Source organism: Loxodonta africana, chromosome 18 (genome assembly GCF_030014295.1).
Source record: "Loxodonta africana isolate mLoxAfr1 chromosome 18, mLoxAfr1.hap2, whole genome shotgun sequence".
In the NCBI taxonomy this organism is placed as follows: Eukaryota; Metazoa; Chordata; class Mammalia; order Proboscidea; family Elephantidae; genus Loxodonta; species Loxodonta africana.
This window is the reverse complement of record NC_087359.1, coordinates 17,389,970-17,408,227: the sequence shown is the minus strand read 5'-3', so window position 1 is coordinate 17,408,227 and position 18,258 is coordinate 17,389,970. Positions and strand designations below refer to the sequence as shown.

Sequence of the window (18,258 nt, the reverse complement as noted above, 5' to 3'; positions counted from 1 at the left end):
AGGGCACTGGCAGCAGGCCCAGCAGTAGGGGCTCCAGTGAGATGCCCCCCAGGTGCCAGGGCTGCAGCAGGCAGATCCTGCCCCTCCACCCAGGAGTCTTGCTGTGTGGGGTGTGTCCTGCGAGGGACCAGGCCAGGTTGCCAGGCAGAGAGGAAGAGCTCCAGAACGTTGGCTGGCAAAGCCAGGGCAGGAGGCAGGAAGGCAGGCCTGTGGGCGGCAGGTGTGGAAGAGGGAGGAGAATGAGACGTGGCAGCCAGGGCATGCCAGGTCCCCAGCTCAGCCACCCTTTGTCAGGACCTTCAGTAGGGAACCTCAAAGCCCTTTCTTGGTTGGCCCAGGTCTAGGGATGCATTCCACTTGCTCAGATTTTTCCTGATGAATCACAGTGATGCTCCCAGGCAGCCCTTGGGAGAGTTCACTCCTCAGGCACTGCCTTTCTGGTGGCATCATTTTTCCTGGCGTCCCCCAAAGCTGGGGGTCTGTGCCTTAGATTCATTCTGGAGAGGCCTTACCCTTAGGAGTTTGGATTCAGTATGTAAGGCGGGGGGCTGGACATAAACATTTCTAAAAGCTCCAGGTGTTTCTGCTGCAGAAGCCCCTGATTAAGTCATCAATGGGATCAGTGAGGCCACATGTGCACTCATTCATTCAGGAACTATTCAGTGAGCTTCTACTGTAGCCTTAGCTGTCGGGAGTCGGGTGGGGATGGGAGACTTTAGTGCCTCAGTACCTGTTCTCAAGGAGTTTGCAGTCTAGTGGGAGAGGTAGTCATGACAACCTGTAATTGCTGTTCTGTGGGATGTGGGCTGTGAGCCAGGCTGCCCCGGGTGCTGTCGGAGACAGACCTCCCCCGTTAAGTGCCACCCTGGGTTTGGGGAAGTTTCTTGGAGGAGGTGATGTTGGAGCAGAGTCTTGAAGGAGAAGTAAGAGTTATCTTGGGGCGGTGTGGTTCTCAGCGCTGAGACAAGCCAGAGGAGCCTGGTGTGGTAGCAGGGAACAGGGCTGGAGACGGCAGCAGATCCTGAGGGCCGTCCTTACAGCCCACACTCAGGCGTTTGGACTTTCGAAGGTAAAGGGGGATCAGTTGATGAGATATGCATTGACCCTGGCTGCAGTGTTGCAGTTGGTTTGGAAAAGGAAGAGCCTGGAGGTGGAGGCTGGAGATAGGGTTGGAGTGGGATGGGGGTCAGGCCCAGGGTCTGGATTGGGTAACCAGGTGAGGTGGTAGCTTCGGGAGAGCTGACTGGTGGGGGGACCCAGATGGTGATGTCAGCATTTTAAACATATTGAACTTTTGGGGCGTACTGAGCCAGAGGTGTCTGTGAAACAGCTGTGAGGCAGTTGAATAAGCGGGCCTGAATTCAAAGTGGTGGTCAGGCTAGAGGTAACCTTTAGGAGTTGTGAGCTTGCAAGTGGTAGGTGAATCCCCGAATATGGATGAAGTTGCCCTAGAAACGTACATCCAGTTGGAAAGAAGACGTCCTAGATGGACTGTGGACTAGATGGAGGAAAAAGAACAGAGAAGAAGAGGAAGGCCAGAGAGAAGCCAGGGAATAGGTGAGTCTCAGTAAGAGGGGGCCTGCCGGCCTGTGAGGTCATGTAACACAATGGGGTCATTTCCCCAGGCTCATTGGGGGACCACTTCCTATCCATGGCTGTGCTTCCCTCATCCTTGCAGGGGCTGAGAATGAGGTGGTCTGTTGAGGGTCCTTTCCTGGGAAAAGCTGTCCTTTTTCTGATAGCCTACCCTTCCTAATATTTTACTGTTAAAATGTCCTTCTTTGAAATGGTAGTGATAGAAGATGATGTCTTAGTCATCTAGTGCTGTTATAACAAATACCGCAAGTGGATGGTTTTAACAAAGAGTTTATTCTCTCACAGTCCAGTAGGCTAGAAGTCCGAATTCAGGGTCCCAGCTCCAGGGGAAGGCTTTCACTCTCTGTTAGCTCTGGAGGAAGGTTGTTGTCATCAGTCTTCCCTTCGTCTGGGAGCATCTCAGCACAGGAACCTCAGGTCCAAAGGGTGTGCTCTGCTCCTGGCACTGCTTTCTTGGTGATATGAGGTTCCAATGTCTCTGCTTGCTTCTCTCTTTTATATCTCAAAGAAATTGGCTTAAGACACTATCTAACCTTGTATATCTCGTCGATATAACTGCCAATAATCCATCTCATTTCATCATAGTGATAGGATTTACAACACATAGGGAAATCACATCAGATGATAAAATGGTAGACAATTACACAGTCATACAAGGGAATCATGACCTAGCCAAGTTGACAGATACTTTTGGGGGACATGGTTCAATCCATGACAAATGGTTTGTTAGCTGCTGTGAAGTCAGCCCCCAACTTATGGCGGTCCCATGCACATTGGGATCAGACCATTGTGACCCAAGGGTTTTCACTGGCTGATTTTAAGAAGTATAAAGAAGTAGAAAGTTGAAGAAGTCTTTTTTTTTTTAATCTCTTTACTAGGAAAATAAAAAGCTCACATCTCTGTTAGCCCCCTCTCCCCCATTTAATATGTATGTATTTTCTGGTCTATGAAATCTAAAAGCCTGGAACCACTGAGCTAAATTTGGAGGTCAACTAACTAGATAACAGACATGTGTTAATTCTGGTGAAGGGAAAGCCAATATACAATATGGGAGAAGTCAGCACAACGTAACCAAGACAAAGGAAGACACTGAGAGGTATGGGAGACTAAAAGGCAACCGCGGTATATACTATAACATATATAATCCTGCAACAACAGCAATAACAAACAGTTATTTGTGAGTGGATACATAGGTAGATACGTATGCTCAATAGATGTGAGAGGTCTTACGGGAGTACACCTGCTTGCTTATATAGGTATGGTTGTGGATATTTCTACATACGTATTTGTATGTGTTGCATATATATTCATATATGTAATAGTGCACATGGGGCACACTTACAGAAACTTCTTAGACATAACCAAACACCTGAGACTGAGCTCCTGGGCTTGAAGGTTAAGGACTATAGTGTCAGGGGACTCTAGGTCAATTGGCATAACATAGTTCATAAAGATAATGTTCTACATCCTAGGTTGGTGAGTAGCATCTGGGGTCTTTAAAAGCTATTGAGCCGCCATCGAAGATACAAGTGTTTGTCTCTTCCCATCTGGTGCAAAGGAGAGTGAAGGAAAACCAAAGACTCAAGGAAGCAATTAGTCCACAGGACTAATGGCCCTCGTGAACCACAGCCTCCTCTAGCCTGGCTACCACTACAGACTGCTCTGACCAGGATCACAATAGAAGGTCCCAGTTAGAATGAGTGAAATATGTAGAACAAAACTCAGATTCATAAAGACCAGACTTACTGGTCTGATAGAGACTGGGGGAATCCCTGAGACTCTTGCCCCAAGACACGCTTCTAACCTGGAACTGAAGCCTGAGGCCACCTTTCAATCAAATCATAGACTGGCCAATAAAATAAACAGTAACACCTGTGGAAATGTGCTCCTTAGAACAATCGCTGTACAAGAACCAAAAGGGCAACATTCACCCAAAAGCAAAGATGAGAAGGCAGGGAGGGGCAGGGAAAGCTGACAAATGGAAATGGGGAACCCAGGGTGGAAATCGGAAGAGTGCTGACATATTGTGGGGACTGCAGCCAATGTCATGGAACAATTTATGCGTGAATTATTGAATGGAAAACTAAATTGCTATGTAAACTTTCACCTAAAGCATAATAAAATGTTCAAAAAGTAAAACTAAATAAATGAAACATAAAATTTGAAAAAAAATCAATTGTTAAATTTTCAGGAATTTTGCAAGCTAATTGTTAAACAGCCATTATTAAAAATTAAATTATATAAATATACAACTAAATTATATTAAAAGCAAATATAAATAAATAAATTGGGATACCAGTGGTGGGAACAGTCTGAGGGGGCAGGGAGAAGGCAGTGGGTTGAGTGTTGAGTGAAGGGGAGTTAGATAACACTGAGATAAACTTGGCTTTGAAGAGAAGGGGTCTGTGTACTCGAATGTTGTTTAATTTGGTGGAGATTGGAATATGGTTACACCCCGAGGGGCCGGAGCTAATGGAGAAAGAGGAGGGCGGCTTCCTTCAGGAGAAAGGTCAGGGCGGTGAGAGGGGGGCCCAGCCTGCAGGCTGAGCTCCCTCCTGGTGGGGGTCCAGGCCTCCAGGGAGTCACTGAGGTATCTCTGCTTCCCCAGGGCGAGCCTCCCTTGGCCCTGGGCCTGTCTACCAGGAAGGCGCTCGGCATCCTGAAGGAGCAGCTGGAGGCAGTGCTGGAAGGACACCTGAAGGAGCGGAAGAAACGTCTTACATGGAAGGTGAGCTGCTTCCCAGAGCAACGAGTCCAGCCAGGATGGCAGAGGCAGGAGGCCTGTTCTCTAGGCTGAGACTCACCCTGTCAACCTGGGCCACACAACCCAGCTAGGCATCATGAAAAATCAGAAAGAGGTGGAGTCCTAACTCCACAGGCTGGTGGACCCCAGCCAAAATGAGAACGAGAAGACAAAGCTGGTCGGGGACTGGGCAGGGTGGGCAAGTGGGGGAAGGCGGCCAGAGTCTAGTAGGACGGGAAGCTGGCCTCCTTCCTGCTGCCCCGTCCCTGGGTCCCTGGGCCTCTCCCTCCAGCCTCTGTCATTCCTTTGCAGGAGATGTGGAGAAGCAGCTTCCTGCACCACAGTAACCGCTGCTCCTGTTTCCACTGGCCGGGAGCCTGGCTCATGCTGCTGGCGGTGCTGCTGCTGCTGGGCTGCCATGGGAGCCAGCCAGCTGGGAGGTAAACAAGGCTCCCGGCAGCCCCTGGGAAGGGGCAGTTCCCAAAGCTCCAAACTGAGGCCCGGCGCCTGTTCCTGTCCTGCCTCAGCACAGGTTTTCTGCTGTCCCACCAGGACAGCCAGGGGAGAGGGGCTGCTGCTCCCCAGTAGGAAACGCTTCAGCCCCTTGACTGGGCCAGAGGCCTGGCTGGTGTCAGGAATCAGAACATTCCATTCTTTTCAGAAGGGCCTGGGGTAGGAAGGGGAGTCTTGGGCTCTGAGGGTTGCCTGGGTCGGAGATCCTCTTTCTCTGGCAGTACAGCCTCTGCTTCTTCTGCCCAGCCACGGGGTGGAGCTGGTGAACGCCTTGGCGCTGTCCCTGTTGCTGCTTCTCAACCTCGTCCTCATTGGGTGGCAGGATCGGCTGAAGCGTCAGGAGGTGGAGCACAGACTCCGAGGGATCATTGACCAAATCCAAGGTGAGCCTAAGGGTCAGCAGGTTGGGAGGAGGAGATGTCCAAGGAGACGTCAGAGCCCCAGGCAGGAGCCCAGCTGTCCTTGAGCAGGGCCAGGAGAGCGGTGGCCTGGGTAGGCAGGAACGCTCATGGCAGTGCTGTGGGCTTGTTAGCACTGGGAGACCAACAGGGAAGACACACTCTCTTGGCCGGAGGACAGTGGAGATTTCCTCTTTCCAGTCTGTGTTGTCTGGTCATACTATACCAGGTGCCAGGAGAGGTGGCAAGACGGACCAAAGAAGTCTGAGATACCTGCAAGAATGGGGTAGGGGCAGCCCAGTCCTGAAGAAGGGTGGGACTCAGAGCCTGGTTTCTGCCCGTGCTCCGTTCAGTCGGTGTTGACGAAGCTGCAGTAGACCGGGGGATATGTTAGGCTCTTTGGGAGACAGTGGCTCCTGCTTCTGGAGCATGTGGTCTTGTTATGGGAGCAGCATCTGCTCTGATGAGGCTTTCTCCAGCAGTCCCAGCAGTGGAGGTTCGACAGCTAAGTGAGAACTTGTTCACTCATTCTGAAACAATTCATCAAGTGCCAGCCATGTGCCAGGCACTGGGAGTACAACGGTGACTGAGGAAGAGGGGCCCCGCTCTCCAGGAGCTTATTCCCTAGCTCAGGAACTACTGGTGGCTCCTTCTTGCTTACCAAAGTCACCTTAGATGTTGCCCATGGCTTCCTGGGGCCTCTGCCCTCCCCACCCAACCCCTTCTCTTGGTGCTCATTCTCACGTTACAGCTATTCACTAGTGCTGACCCCACTGGGGTCAACCCCTCGCTGCCTCCACATCTTTGTTCCGCTCTTCCTCTGCCTGGTATGCTTTTCCCTCACTCATCTCCATGGGCACAATCCCACCCGCCCGTCAAGGACCATTTCAAATGTGCATTTCCCGAAGCCACCTCTGATCACCCCCCCCAGATTCATTTACTCCCTCTTTGTCCTCCCATGGCACTGACATCTTTCCTAACTGCTGAGCGTGTGTTGGCCTGGGTTGGAGTTATTCGCTGGTGTGTCTCACCTCCCTGATGGGTCGTAGCTCCTTGAGGGCAGGGACTGTGTCTTCTTCATCTTTGTACCCCTCACAGGGCTCAGCACCCACCCAAGACCCTCAGCAGGTTTCATGAAGGGGGTTTGAATGCAGTGGGGGTGCAGAGAACGACAGCCTTGGGGTTCAGAGGAGGTGGAGGTGGCTGGGCTGGGGTGAAGGGAAGCATCTGAATGAATGGTGTGGGAAGAGTATGTGCTGGGCCTGGCTGGGGCATGGAGCGGTGGGTGAGGAGATTGCTTCCCTCTCTCCATTCTCATCAGATGCCCTCAGGGATGGCAAGGAGACCAGGTGGCCCAATGCCATGTACCCCGACCTCCACATGCCCTTTGCGCCATCCTGGTCCCTGCACTGGGCCTACAGAGACGGACACCTGGTGAACCTGCCAGTCAACCTTTTGGTGGAAGGCGATGTCATAGCTCTGAGGCCGGGCCAGGAGTCCTTCGCCTCTCTGAGGGGCATCAAGGTAGCTCGAGGCTTTCCTCCTTTCCTGGGGATGTGGGAGTGCCCACAGGAAACGGTGGGAGGCTTCCTGGCCAGCTGGTGGGCTTCTTGGCAGGGCTGTGAAATGGAGCCCTTTCTCCTCTCAATCCTCAAGCTGCTAGGACTCCAGTCCCCCAACTGACCCTCTGTAAATTGCCCCTGTGATGTGTCTCCGTGTAGCCGGAATAATCCAGGAAGAGTGGTTTCCAATAGACCCTTTAATTACCCCACCCCCCTCCCTCCTTGCCGGCAGGATGATGAACACATTGTCTTGGAGCCCGGAGACCTGTTTCCCCCTTTCTCCCCACCCCCGTCTCCCCGGGGAGAAGTGAAGAAAGGGCCCCAGAACCCCCAGCAGCACCGGCTCTTCCGTGTCCTTGAGACCCCTGTGATTGACAACATCAGGTAGGGGTGCTGCCCTCCTGACTTCTCTTCCTGGCACCCCTGCCCCCCCCAGGAACAGGGTGTTAGGGCTTGCAGGGAAGGTGCCTGGTTCATACGGGCCCTCATGAGACTGGGTATCTCCTGAGGCTCTTCTCTGTAGCTTTTTGGGAGCATCCTTAGACTAGGTGAATGCTCCCCTCCCAATCTCAGCCCTGAGGGCACAGCTCTGGAGGCTGGCCGGCCATTGGCCACTCTCCCAGGGGGTCACTCAATCAGGGCCGGGGCATAGCAAGGGGTTCTGGGGCCTGGTGGTGCTCCAAGAAGTAGTGTCTGCTCGTGAGACTAAGAGTCCTTCCAAGGAGGGAGTTTCTGGTCTCTCCCCTGAGCAGGGCTGAGGGTCGCCTCTTGCTGCAGATGGTGCCTGGACATGGCCCTGTCCCGGCCGGTCACTGCCCTGGACAACGAGAGGTTCACCGTGCAGTCAGTGATGCTGCACTATGCTGTGCCCGTGGTCCTGGTGAGTGAGGGGGGGTCGTCGGGCAAGGAGAGAGCTGCGGGTGGGGAGACAGGGCTTTCCCAAGCCTCAGGGCCAGACCCAGGCAGGTGTGCGAGTGAGGACAGGAGTCCCCAGGTACACTGGGGAGGTGTGAGCAGGCAAAGGAAGGGGAGCCTTGGCACCTGGTCCTGGTCCCTCTCCAGGGAGGGTGTTAAGGCTGTGCCCTACTGTTTCCACCAGGCTGGCTTCCTCATCACCAACGCGCTGCGCTTCATGTTCAAGGCCCCTGGGGTCACCTCCTGGCAGTACACTCTACTCCAGCTCCAGGTAAGGGCTGCCCTTTCTTTCCTGCTGTGCTGTCCTCTTCCCCATGAGGGGGCTCTATCCCCTCATGGTGCCCTGACTGTTCCTTCCTCTCTGAAGCCCTGAAGTCCATCCCTCGGGCTCCAGTTTAAGAACTCCATTCTTCCCTTCCTGCCTTTGGACAGCTGCCCTTTCTACCCAGGACCAGCCACACGGCCAGGGAAGCCCCTTCCTCTGTACTCCATGTGGGCCAGTGTGGGCCTTCAGTGTGCCCTCTCTTCCCCAGGTGAATGGTGTCCTGCCCATCCTGCCTCTGCTCTTCCCAGTCCTCTGGGTTCTGGCCACCGCCTGTGGAGAAGCCCGTACCCTGGCCCAGATGAGTGAGGCCTCACCCAGCTCCTTGGTAGGTTCTTCCAGGGCAGAATGAAGAAGTTGGGGGTCGGCTGTGCCCCAGAGAACAGGGGCAGCAGGCCAGCCCTACCATGGGCTCAGTGCACTGGAGGCCCCGGGCACCCTCCAAGGCTGCGGCCCCCCATTCCAGAAGAGCCCCCAGGCCAGGCCTGGGTGAGGGTGAATACCATCCTGCTCCCCTAAACAAGGGACTCAAGGACAGCCCGGGTGTCATTCACAAAGGGGATGGGAGCCTCGCTGGCATGGGGCCCCCATCCTGGCCAGCAGGGGGGCCTGCGTGAAGGTGGCATTTTCCTTACACTGAGGCTGTCACCCCTTCCTCTGCACAGCTGGCCAAGTTTTCAGAGGACACCCTCAGCAGCTACACAGAAGTTGTCTCCTCTCAGGTATCCTAACTCAGGATAATTCTACCCCAGGCCCCTGTAGCTATGAACTTGAGCTCCCTCAGGCTCTTCCCAGGTCCCCAGGACTTACTTCATGGTCCTCTAGCTCCTAGTCAGGCCCTCGAAGCCACCAGTACCCCATCTTATGTGGGCACACCTGGGTCTGGGCCTGCAACATGTCAGGGCCCTCGCCTGGAGAGACACGTTTCCATCCCAACTTCCCAAGGCTGCCCCGACTTTCTCTCTTTTGGCCCTGGAAGCATCTGCAGGCCGATTAGGGCTGAGCCCCACACATCCTGACAGACTTTCTCTCTCCTACCAGGAAATGTTACGCTGCATCTGGGGCCACTTCCTGAGGGTGGTCCGAGGGACATCACCAACGCTGAGCCACAGCTCCAGCCTGCTGCACAGCCTGGGCTCTGTCACGGTGAGCCAGGGCCCTGACAGGAGGCACTGCCACCCGGCCTCCCAGCCAGCTGTATCTGATTGTGCCTGCTGTTTAAGCGGTCCCTGGCAGGCCGGGCTACTGCCAGGTCCCCTTTCCAATCCCAGTCACTCTCCTTGCAGGTCCTGTGCTGTGTAGACAAGCAGGGCATCCTGTCTTGGCCGAATCCCAGCCCCGAGACGGTGTTGTTCTTCAGTGGGAAGGTGGAGCCCCCACACAGCAGCCACGAGGACCTGACAGATGACCTGTCCACGCGCTCCTTCTGCCACCCTGAGGTAGAGGAGGAGGTACGGCCGGCTCCCAGGGGCTGCCCTTGGAGCCTGGCCAGTAGCCTCAGGGAGGGTGAGCTGTAGGCAGGAGGGGGAGGGCCCAGGCACCATTGGGATCGGCTTCTGAACGGTTAAGGCAAAGCCACAGCCAGGACAGTAAAGGGGCCCAGAACCACCATCTTCCCAGCCCAGGATCCAGCAGGACATGATCACAGGCCTGTGCTCCTTCCTTTCGTCAGCCCCACGAACGAGACACCCTTCTGGCCAGCTCACTGAACAACACCCTGCACCTTTCCAATGAGCAGGAGCGTGGCGACTGGCCAGGCGATGGCTGCAAGCCACCTGAGCCCCACTCTCACCACAAGCCACACGGCCGCAGCAAACACCCATCTGGCTCCAATGTGAGCTTCAGCAGGGACATCGAGGGCAGGGACGAGGAGCCCAGCAAGGTGAGGGGGAGGCAGAGGGCACAGCCGCCTCACCCAGCTGGGGTGTCGTGGCCTCCTGCTTGGGGCACGGCCAGCTTGGACTGCTGGAGCCTGAGCGAGCAGAGGGATGCCCTTCGTTGCAGAGCCCCAGGCTTGCTGCTCAGGACTGTCTCCTGGTGCCTTGCCCACTTCAGTTCTGTAATTTGGCCCATTTCCCCCTCTCCAGGTCTTATGGAAGGTAATTGGTTAGGGCTAGTCCCTTGTCTGGAGTCCTGGTAGTGAAGTGGTTAAGAGCTACAGCTGCTAACCAAAAGGTCAACAGTTCGAAACTACCAGCTGCTCCTTGGTAAACCCTATGGGGCAGTTCTACTCTGTCCTATAGGGTCACTATGAGTTGGAATCGACTCAGTGGCAATGAGTTTGTTTTTTTTTTGTTTAGTCCTTTATCTAATAAGGAGCTTGGTGGCATGGTGGTTAAGCGCTCAGCTGCTAACTGAAAGGTTGGCAGTTGAGACCTACCAGCTGCTCTGCAGGAGAAAATGTGGCAGTCTGCTTCTGTAAAGACTACAGCCTTGGAAACCCTGTTTCCTACCCTATCCTACAGGGTAGCTATGAGTCGGAATTGACTTGTGGGCAGCGAGTTAACAGACTCCCTGTCTCCTACTTACAACCTTCTAAAGACGAAGCCAGTGACTTCCTCTGAAATATTTTCCCCTGGCTGAAAAAGGCCTTTATTGTTTCGTCCTTGGTCTGGTTTCCCCTCTTTTTAGGTGTGGCCAGTGTCATCTGTGGGCTCTCCTGCAGACCAGAGGACCTGTCTGGCTACTAGAACCAGACGGAATCCAAGAAGGAGGGGCAGGAGGAGGGTTGGGGGAAGGAATTCTGCCGAGAAGCACACACTTTCTCTCAGGACCAGCTCCTTCCCCACATTGGGAGGAGGGGGAGCCAAAGCCTACTCCCCATGGCCTCCCAGGCTATCTGAGGCGTTCCCTCCCCTCACGCGGCCCCACAGACCCAACCTGGGATGGAAGGTGAGCCCTCCGAGGCCGAGGACTTCGTGTGTGACTACCACCTGGAGATGCTGAGCCTGTCCCAGGATCAGCAGAACCCCTCCTGCATCCAGTTCGATGACTCCAACTGGCAGCTGCACCTCACCTCCCTCAAGCCGCTGGGCCTGAACGTGCTGCTGAACCTGTGCAACTCCAGCGTCACTGAGCGGCTCTGCCGGTTCTCGGACCACCTGTGCAACATCGCCTTGCAGGAGAGCCACAGTGCCGTGCTGCCAGTGCACGTGCCCTGGGGCCTCTGCGAGCTGGCCCGCCTCATTGGTACGGCCCAGCGGGCAGCGGGTGGCTGAGCATCCCTGTCCGTGGCAGGCTATTTGCTTGTCAAGAGTACTGTAAACTTTCTTAGCTTCTGATCGTTGCCCGTGCAGCAGTCACAGCTATGTGTGACTGAGCTTCCCAGTCTGGAGAAGAGCTGGTTGTTGGGATGGACAGGCAGATGAGCCAGCCCAGGCTGGCCGGCCTTTGGTCTGTGCCAGGAAGGGAGTTGCAGGCAGGCTGCGTTTCCTTCTGAGGCCCTGAATGTCCGCCCCGCTCCTGCAGGCTTCACTCCTGGGGCCAAGGAGCTCTTCAAGCAGGAGAACCACATCGCTCTCTACCGCCTCCCCAGTGCCGAGACGGTCAAGGAGACGTTGCTGGGGAGGCTCTCCTGTGTCACCAAGCGGCGCCCTCCACTCAGCCACATGATCAGCCTCTTCATCAAGGACACCACCACCAGTGAGCCCCCGCCCCCACCCCACCCAGCATCGGGCCAAGCCTTTCCAGAGCTTGGTGGGGAGCCACTCTGCTCCTTGTCCATTCTATAAGCAGACTGTTTCCCAAGGCCTTGAATGTGGCAGGAGCTGGACTTGGGGAGGGCCTGGGAAGGTAGGATTGTCTGGTGCTTGGACTGACTGAAGGACAGGAACTACGGTGTCTGTGTCATAAGCCCAGCGGTGGGTGCCAGTGCAGGCATCCCATAAAGGCTTGCAGCCCTGGGGCCTGCTGAGCTCCCACCCTTGTCGACAATGGCAGTGTGTTTCCTGCCAGGTCAGAGTCAGGGGTGGAGGTGGCCCGGGGCACCCATGGGCTTGGCCTTCTTCCCTGTGCCCCTCAGGCACAGAGCAGATGCTGTCCCATGGCACAGCCGATGTGGTCTTGGAGGCCTGCACAGACTTCTGGGATGGAGCCGATATCTACCCTCTCTCTGGGTCTGACAGGTGCGTGAGGAGGGGACACGTGGGTGAGCCGTCAGCTCGCCGGTCTGCCCACCCCTCCCACAGGCCCAGCACCATCTGGGTGCAGGCCCCCACCTCACTCCTCCCCTGCTTCCCCGGCAGAAAGAAAGTGCTGGATTTCTACCAGCGTGCCTGCCTGTCTGGTTACTGCTCCGCTTTCGCCTACAAGCCTATGAGCTGCGCCCTGTCCTCTCAGCTCAATGGCAAGTGCATCGAACTGGTGCAGGTGCCCGGCCAGAGCAGCATCTTCACCCTGTGCGAGCTGCCCAGCACCGTCCCCATCAAGCAGAACACCCGTCGCAACAGCTGGAGCTCCGACGGTACCTACCATGTGTGACCCCAGAGGCTTCCAGAGGGCCTTGATTGAAGCCAAGGGGACAGCGGCCACAGCCTGGGGCCTGGAGTGCCAGCAGGGCACTCACTGTCTGTGTGATGGGCACGTCCCTTAGTTCTCTCATCTCTAAATGGGCGCCTGTCCTGCCCTCTTCAGGTCTGTGGTAATCTCAAATGGGACCTTGGCTGTAAAAGCTATAAAGCAGCGTGCATTCACGGAGCCCTGGCCATCTCAGAGTCAGACAGGGGCCACAAACTGTGGGAATAGAAGCTACACCTTCCCCCACCCCTCCCTGCCCTGCCAAACACACAAGCCTGTGTGGTCTTATGAACCCAGGAGACCATGGGGTGAAGCAGTTCTGACGGTGGGGAGCATGGCTGGGAGGACCCAGGACCGCCGCCTGACTGACAGCACCTTTCGTTGTCTTTTCTCCCACGTCTGTTGGCTCCCTTGTGTGTCTTGGCTGTGTGCGTGCCTACGGTTGTGTGTGGTCTCCTGGGACCTGTGTGCCCTCCGGCACGTTGACTTGGGTGTGGCCTCTGTGTGTGTGGCCGTGGGCTGCCTCTGGAATCTCCTGGCCCCTGGGTGTTGTGCCATGTCCCGGCTGGGCTGGTGCCCTGTGCCCACATGAAGAAGGGATCGGGGAGGCGCTGGAGAAGGAGGACTGCATGCAGGCCCTAAGCGGCCAGATCTTCATAGGCATGGTGTCATCCCAGTACCAGGCCCGGCTGGACATTGTGCGCCTCATCGACGGGCTGGTCAACGCCTGTATCCGCTTCGTCTACTTCTCCCTGGAGGATGAGCTCAAAAGCAAGGTGGGGGGCCAGCCCCTCGGCTACCCCAACCCTCCTCCTCGCCGGCTCTTAGGCCCGTCTCTTGACTACTGTCTTCCTTTTGCAGGTGTTTGCAGAAAAGATGGGCCTGGAGACAGGCTGGAACTGCCACATCTCCCTCACGCCCAACGGGGACATACCCGGCTCTGAGATCCCACCCTCCAGCCCCAGCCACACGGGCTCCCTGCACGATGACCTGAACCAGGGTGAGGACCCAGCCCTCGGGCCTTTTCGTGGGGTAGGAGGTCTCCCCTCCTGGGAGCCACAGCTAGAAACAGCTTTCCGAGCTCCCGGTGATGAGCAGCGATCTCCCCTCGGATAACAGCCGTCAGCAGGGGAGGCACAGAGGCCTGGACGCAGGAAGTTCTGTGCCACCTGCAGTGCAGGGAAGGACCTCCAAAAGCTGGCCCCAAGGTGAGGGACCAGCGTTTGTCCCCACAGTGTCCCGAGATGACGCAGAAGGGCTTCTTCTAATGGAAGAGGAGGGGCACTCGGACCTCATTAGCTTCCAGCCCACCGACAGCGACATCCCCAGCTTCCTGGAGGACTGCAACAGGGTACTACGACACAGGACCTATGCCCCCTGCCCCTGCAGTGGCTTCTTGGCTGGTGAGGGTGGGGAGGGACGAGGGGCACACCTCCCCCTCTGCTGAGGCCACTGTCCTCTGCTTTCTGCAGGCCAAGCTGCCCCGGGGGATCCACCAGGTGCGGCCCCACCTGCAGAACATCGACAATGTGCCCCTGCTGGTGCCCCTCTTCACCGACTGCACCCCCGAGAGTGAGTACTGGGGCCACAAGTACTCCAGCAGCCTGGTCCGTTCCTTCAGCACTGCCAGGTCCTGCACGCCCCATGGGCTCTGGTGGGGAGGCTGGTTTCCCACACAGGGAGTGGAGGATCCTGGGCTGGGAATCTGGGGGGTGGAGCTATGGGCGTGCCCACAGTAGGGAGCCAGAAGCAACAATATTCATACAATATTCATGCTATGGAGGCGGGTGCCATTGCCCCAAAAAGGAGCCACTCCTTGTCTGCTGGCCTCCGGGCCTCCGCCCAGCACCCCATCACCTGCCTGACTCCGTGCCTTCGCCCTGCCCTCAGCCATGTGTGAGATGATTAAGATCATGCAGGAGTACGGTGAGGTGACTTGCTGCCTGGGCAGCTCAGCCAACCTGCGCAACAGCCGCCTCTTTCTCCAGAGCGACATCAGGTCAGGGCCAGACCCAAGCTGGGGGCGGCTGTGCCTCCAGAGACCCAGACTCGGGGGCTGCATGGGGGGCATATTCCATGGCACCTGGGTGGAGTGAGGAGAGGGGAGTCGGTGCTCTGTTGTGTGGGGCCGGATCCTGGTAAAGAGTGCCACTGATGGGTGCACCCCACTCCTGCGAGCAGCATTGCCCTGGATCCCCTGTACCCGTCCCGGTGCTCCTGGGAGACCTTTGGCTACGCCACCAGCACAAGCATGGCCCAGGCCTCGGATGGCCTTTCCCCTCTGCAGCTCTCGGGGCAGCTCAACAGCCTGCCCTGCTCCCTGACCTTCCGCCAGGAGGAAACCATCAGCATCATCCGGCTCATTGAGCAGGTGTGTGGAAGGGGTTTGTGGGGCCTGCTTTGGGGAGCCAGGGGGTGGAGTGGGACACAGGGCCTGTGTGTGTCCTCAGAGGCAACTTCACATCAGCTTGGAGTGAAGCTCTCCCAGCTGTTTAACTTGCCTCTGCCCCTTTCTAGCAGGAGCTTCTTGTCGGGTCTCTGGTTCTTGGCCGAAGCTTGTCAGCTGTGGGGCCTGAGAGGGGCCAGCCAGGCCTCGCATAACCTGTCTGTCTTGGTTCCAGGCTCGACATGCCACCTATGGCATCCGTAAGTGCTTCCTCTTCCTGCTGCAGTGCCAGCTGATGCTCGTGGTTATCCAGGTGAGTGGGGCCAGCACAGGTAGTGCCCCTCCTCGCTCCTCTGCTGCTCAAAGGTCAGTTGAGAGTCTGGGGGGAGGACTGGGAGGGAGACAGCACAGCCATGGGGTTCCCAGGGCCCCTGTGAAAGCCCTGAGCATTTGGAGACAGTCCCTGTTGGCGGAATGGTGTTTTCTGCCCTAGCTCCTCTCAGTCAGGAGGGGGCGAAGCAGCCCAGGGGCTCCCAGGATCTCTCTATTTGCCAGAATTTAATTCTGGTTCCGGTTCTTTCCTGGTCTAGTTCCTGTCTTGCCTAGTCCAGCTGCCCCCACTCCTGAGCACCACCGACATCCTGTGGCTGTCCTGCTTTTGCTACCCTCTGCTCAGGTGAGAGGCCATGCAGCCCTGCCATGTCAGGCAGGTGGGATTGAGGACCACAGAGGATGCCCAGGTAGCCCAGGTTCTAGAAGAACTGCCGGGTGCTCGCCTCCTCTGGAACAGGAGGAACTGAGAGGAACTGTCCTCGCTTTCTTATCCCATCTCCCTGCCACTCTTCCCAAGACTCCCTAAAGACTTCCCATATGGGAATTGAGGGGCAGAGGGCCACAGTCACTGACCCGTCAACCATACCCTGCTTTCAGCATCTCTCTGCTGGGCAAACCCCCCCATAGCTCCATCATGTCTATGGCAACCGGGAAAAACCTTCAGTCCATCCCTAAGAAGGTAAGCAAAGTGGGGCCCTGTGAGCCTGGGCCTTTCATGGGAGGCGGCTGGGGTGGTGAGGGGAGAGGGCTCCTAACCCTGAACATTCTGGAAAGATCAAGATGTGCATTCCATCAGGACTAGGAAGCTGATCACTTGGTTCCTGGTCCTCTGCCAGATCAAAGAGGACATGGCACAGAGCTGAGAAAGATCCTTGCTGGGGGCGGAGGGCCTGCTCCTTGTCTCCCCAGGCCTGACCGTGCTCCCCCTTGGGACCATTTACTGCAGAGCCGAGTGACTATGTGCAGAAACTGCTGGGCGTCAGGCCTGGTGCTGGGGGCAGAGGACACCCTCCTGAGCACTGGGCCCCCTTGTTCCTACAGACCCAGCACTACTTCCTGCTCTGCTTCTTGCTCAAGTTCAGCCTCACCATCAGTTCTTGTCTCATCTGCTTTGGCTTCACGCTGCAGAGCTTCTGCGACAGCTCTCGGACCCGCAACCTCACCAACTGCTCCTCCATCATGCTGCCCAGGTGAGTGTACCCCCGGGGATGCCCTTTACCCACTCAGGGCTCTTCCCACCCACCTGCACGCCTCCCTCAGGCCCCAGAGAAGGCTGAGCCCACTTCTGATTTGGCAGCAACGCTGACACGGCTCCATGCTGGCTTGGGGACTTTGCTAATGGATTGCTGCTGGCCCAGAAGCTCACTGCTGCCCTGATCGTCCTGCACACAGGTGAGGGCCTCTTGGGAGTAGGGACTGTGAGGGCTGCTCAGCCTCAGCTGTAGCTGGGGGTGAGGCTGCGGGGCAGGCAGTGGGAACCCTGACACCCACATTGATCCCCTATTCTCCAGTGTTCATTTCTATCACCCATGTGCATCGCACCAAACCCCTGTGGAGAAAGAGCCCCTTGACAAACCTCTGGTGGGCCATGACGGTGCCTGTGGTGTGAGTATCACGGGGTGGGAGGGGCGGGAGGAGGAAGAGGAGGAGTGGGGCTTCTGCAGGCTGGGATGTGAGGTTGAGAGCTGGGCCAGAGCTTCCGTTGTGCCCACCTCAAGCTAATTTTTGCACCGAGAAAAAAGCAGGGGAGACTTGGGGTTCAGGCAGTGCTGTCCCTCTCCTGCAGGCTGCTGGGCCAAGTGGTCCAGATGGCAGTGGACCTGCAGCTGTGGACGCACAGGGACAGCCGTGTCCACTTTGGCCTGGAGGACGTACCTCTGCTGACGTGGCTCCTGGGCTGCCTCTCCCTCATGCTAGTGGTGGTCACCAACGAGGTCGTGAAGCTGCACGAGATCCGGTGAGGGCCCTACACCTATCCCCTCCCTGGCAGCATCCCCCGCCACCTGTCTCCTGGTCTGAGGATCTGCACTAACCTGTACTTCAACCTCCTGCCCCCCAGGGTCCGGGTCCGCTACCAGAAGCGACAGAAGCTACAGTTTGAAACGAAACTGGGCATGAACTCACCCTTCTGAGCCATTGGCCGTGGTGGCCACTGTAGCCCCAGCTCACAGGACTGAACCAGACTGTTTCTGAGCATGGGGAGTTGGTATCATGAATGTTTCAGGGTTTGCTCTTGGGCCCCTTAAACCAATCAGATGCCGCCAGGGACTACAGGCCCAGCTTCCGGCTCAGGCCCACCGTCTTCCAGATCCCGGCACTTATTGTGGAGGAGCCTCAGAGCCTTGGCCGGTCAGGCCAGGCCTGGCCTCTTCCCTGGCCGTGCCAAGGGTACTCTTGAATGTATGGCCTCATGTGCTTGGTAGAGGCCTCCACCCCTGCCCCTGCAGGCTGTCCCCTTCAGGTCCCTGAAGACAGCACCTTGTTTCTAGGCGTGTGGGCGCAGCCTTGAGCCGTGGACAGTGGCAGCAGGGGGCACTGCCCTCCAGGCTGGGCTGTTGCAGGCAGGGCTCCTGTACCTCCCTGCACCCTCATCCAGTCTCCCTGGGCAGGGCCTGATGCCGTGCCTGGCCAGGGTCCATCCTCTCCACTCCGACCTGAGGATGGAGCAGAGCCCCACCAGCTCAAACCCCTCTGCCTGTGCCACCCTCAAGCCACGGTGATACTCTGTCCTGGGGGTTGGAGCTGGGTCCCCTTTTATCCCCTCCCCTAATTCTCCTATGTGAGAATGTTTTTACTGGTGTATATTTTCTACTGGAAATGAGCCTTTTAGGAATGAATGTAGATGGTTTGTATTAAAACTTGTAAATTGCTTAAGAAAAGCCTGCAGCTGGTACGTGAGGCCGCCACCAGGGGCTCTGCCTAAGGCCCAGTGAGGGGGCCAAAAGGCAGGAGGGGAGGGCCCACGCAGTCTTCCA

At 56.8% G+C, this 18,258-nt stretch overlaps 1 protein-coding gene across 7 annotated transcripts in view; it reads left to right on the top strand.

Moving 5' to 3' along the window:
• Positions 1–18,118, top strand: part of TMEM94 (transmembrane protein 94) — a 28,851-nt gene extending 10,733 nt beyond the window's left edge. The window contains exons 2-31 of one of the 7 annotated variants that reach the window (XM_064270759.1): positions 4,205–4,324; positions 4,652–4,779; positions 5,099–5,235; positions 6,572–6,774; positions 7,045–7,196; positions 7,590–7,692; positions 7,912–7,998; positions 8,261–8,377; positions 8,715–8,771; positions 9,091–9,195; positions 9,336–9,488; positions 9,722–9,931; positions 10,923–11,238; positions 11,518–11,691; positions 12,071–12,173; positions 12,294–12,511; positions 13,162–13,340; positions 13,426–13,564; positions 13,800–13,915; positions 14,037–14,136; positions 14,455–14,563; positions 14,746–14,935; positions 15,186–15,263; positions 15,541–15,626; positions 15,881–15,962; positions 16,325–16,473; positions 16,581–16,675; positions 16,795–16,888; positions 17,070–17,240; positions 17,343–18,118. In XM_064270759.1, coding sequence (XP_064126829.1) covers positions 4,205–4,324; positions 4,652–4,779; positions 5,099–5,235; positions 6,572–6,774; positions 7,045–7,196; positions 7,590–7,692; positions 7,912–7,998; positions 8,261–8,377; positions 8,715–8,771; positions 9,091–9,195; positions 9,336–9,488; positions 9,722–9,931; positions 10,923–11,238; positions 11,518–11,691; positions 12,071–12,173; positions 12,294–12,511; positions 13,162–13,340; positions 13,426–13,564; positions 13,800–13,915; positions 14,037–14,136; positions 14,455–14,563; positions 14,746–14,935; positions 15,186–15,263; positions 15,541–15,626; positions 15,881–15,962; positions 16,325–16,473; positions 16,581–16,675; positions 16,795–16,888; positions 17,070–17,240; positions 17,343–17,415 — 4,044 coding nt within the window. In that variant the 3' untranslated portion in view covers positions 17,416–18,118. Of the gene's footprint in view, positions 1–4,204; positions 4,325–4,651; positions 4,780–5,098; positions 5,236–6,571; positions 6,775–7,044; positions 7,197–7,589; positions 7,693–7,911; positions 7,999–8,260; positions 8,378–8,714; positions 8,772–9,090; positions 9,196–9,335; positions 9,501–9,721; positions 9,932–10,922; positions 11,239–11,517; positions 11,692–12,070; positions 12,174–12,293; positions 12,512–13,158; positions 13,341–13,425; positions 13,565–13,799; positions 13,916–14,036; positions 14,137–14,454; positions 14,564–14,745; positions 14,936–15,185; positions 15,264–15,540; positions 15,627–15,880; positions 15,963–16,324; positions 16,474–16,543; positions 16,676–16,794; positions 16,889–17,069; positions 17,241–17,342 lie in introns of those variants that run through there. The other 6 variants (XM_064270755.1, XM_064270754.1, XM_064270758.1 and 3 more) reach the window with 6 other exon arrangements.
• The last annotated feature ends 140 nt before the right edge of the window (positions 18,119–18,258 follow it).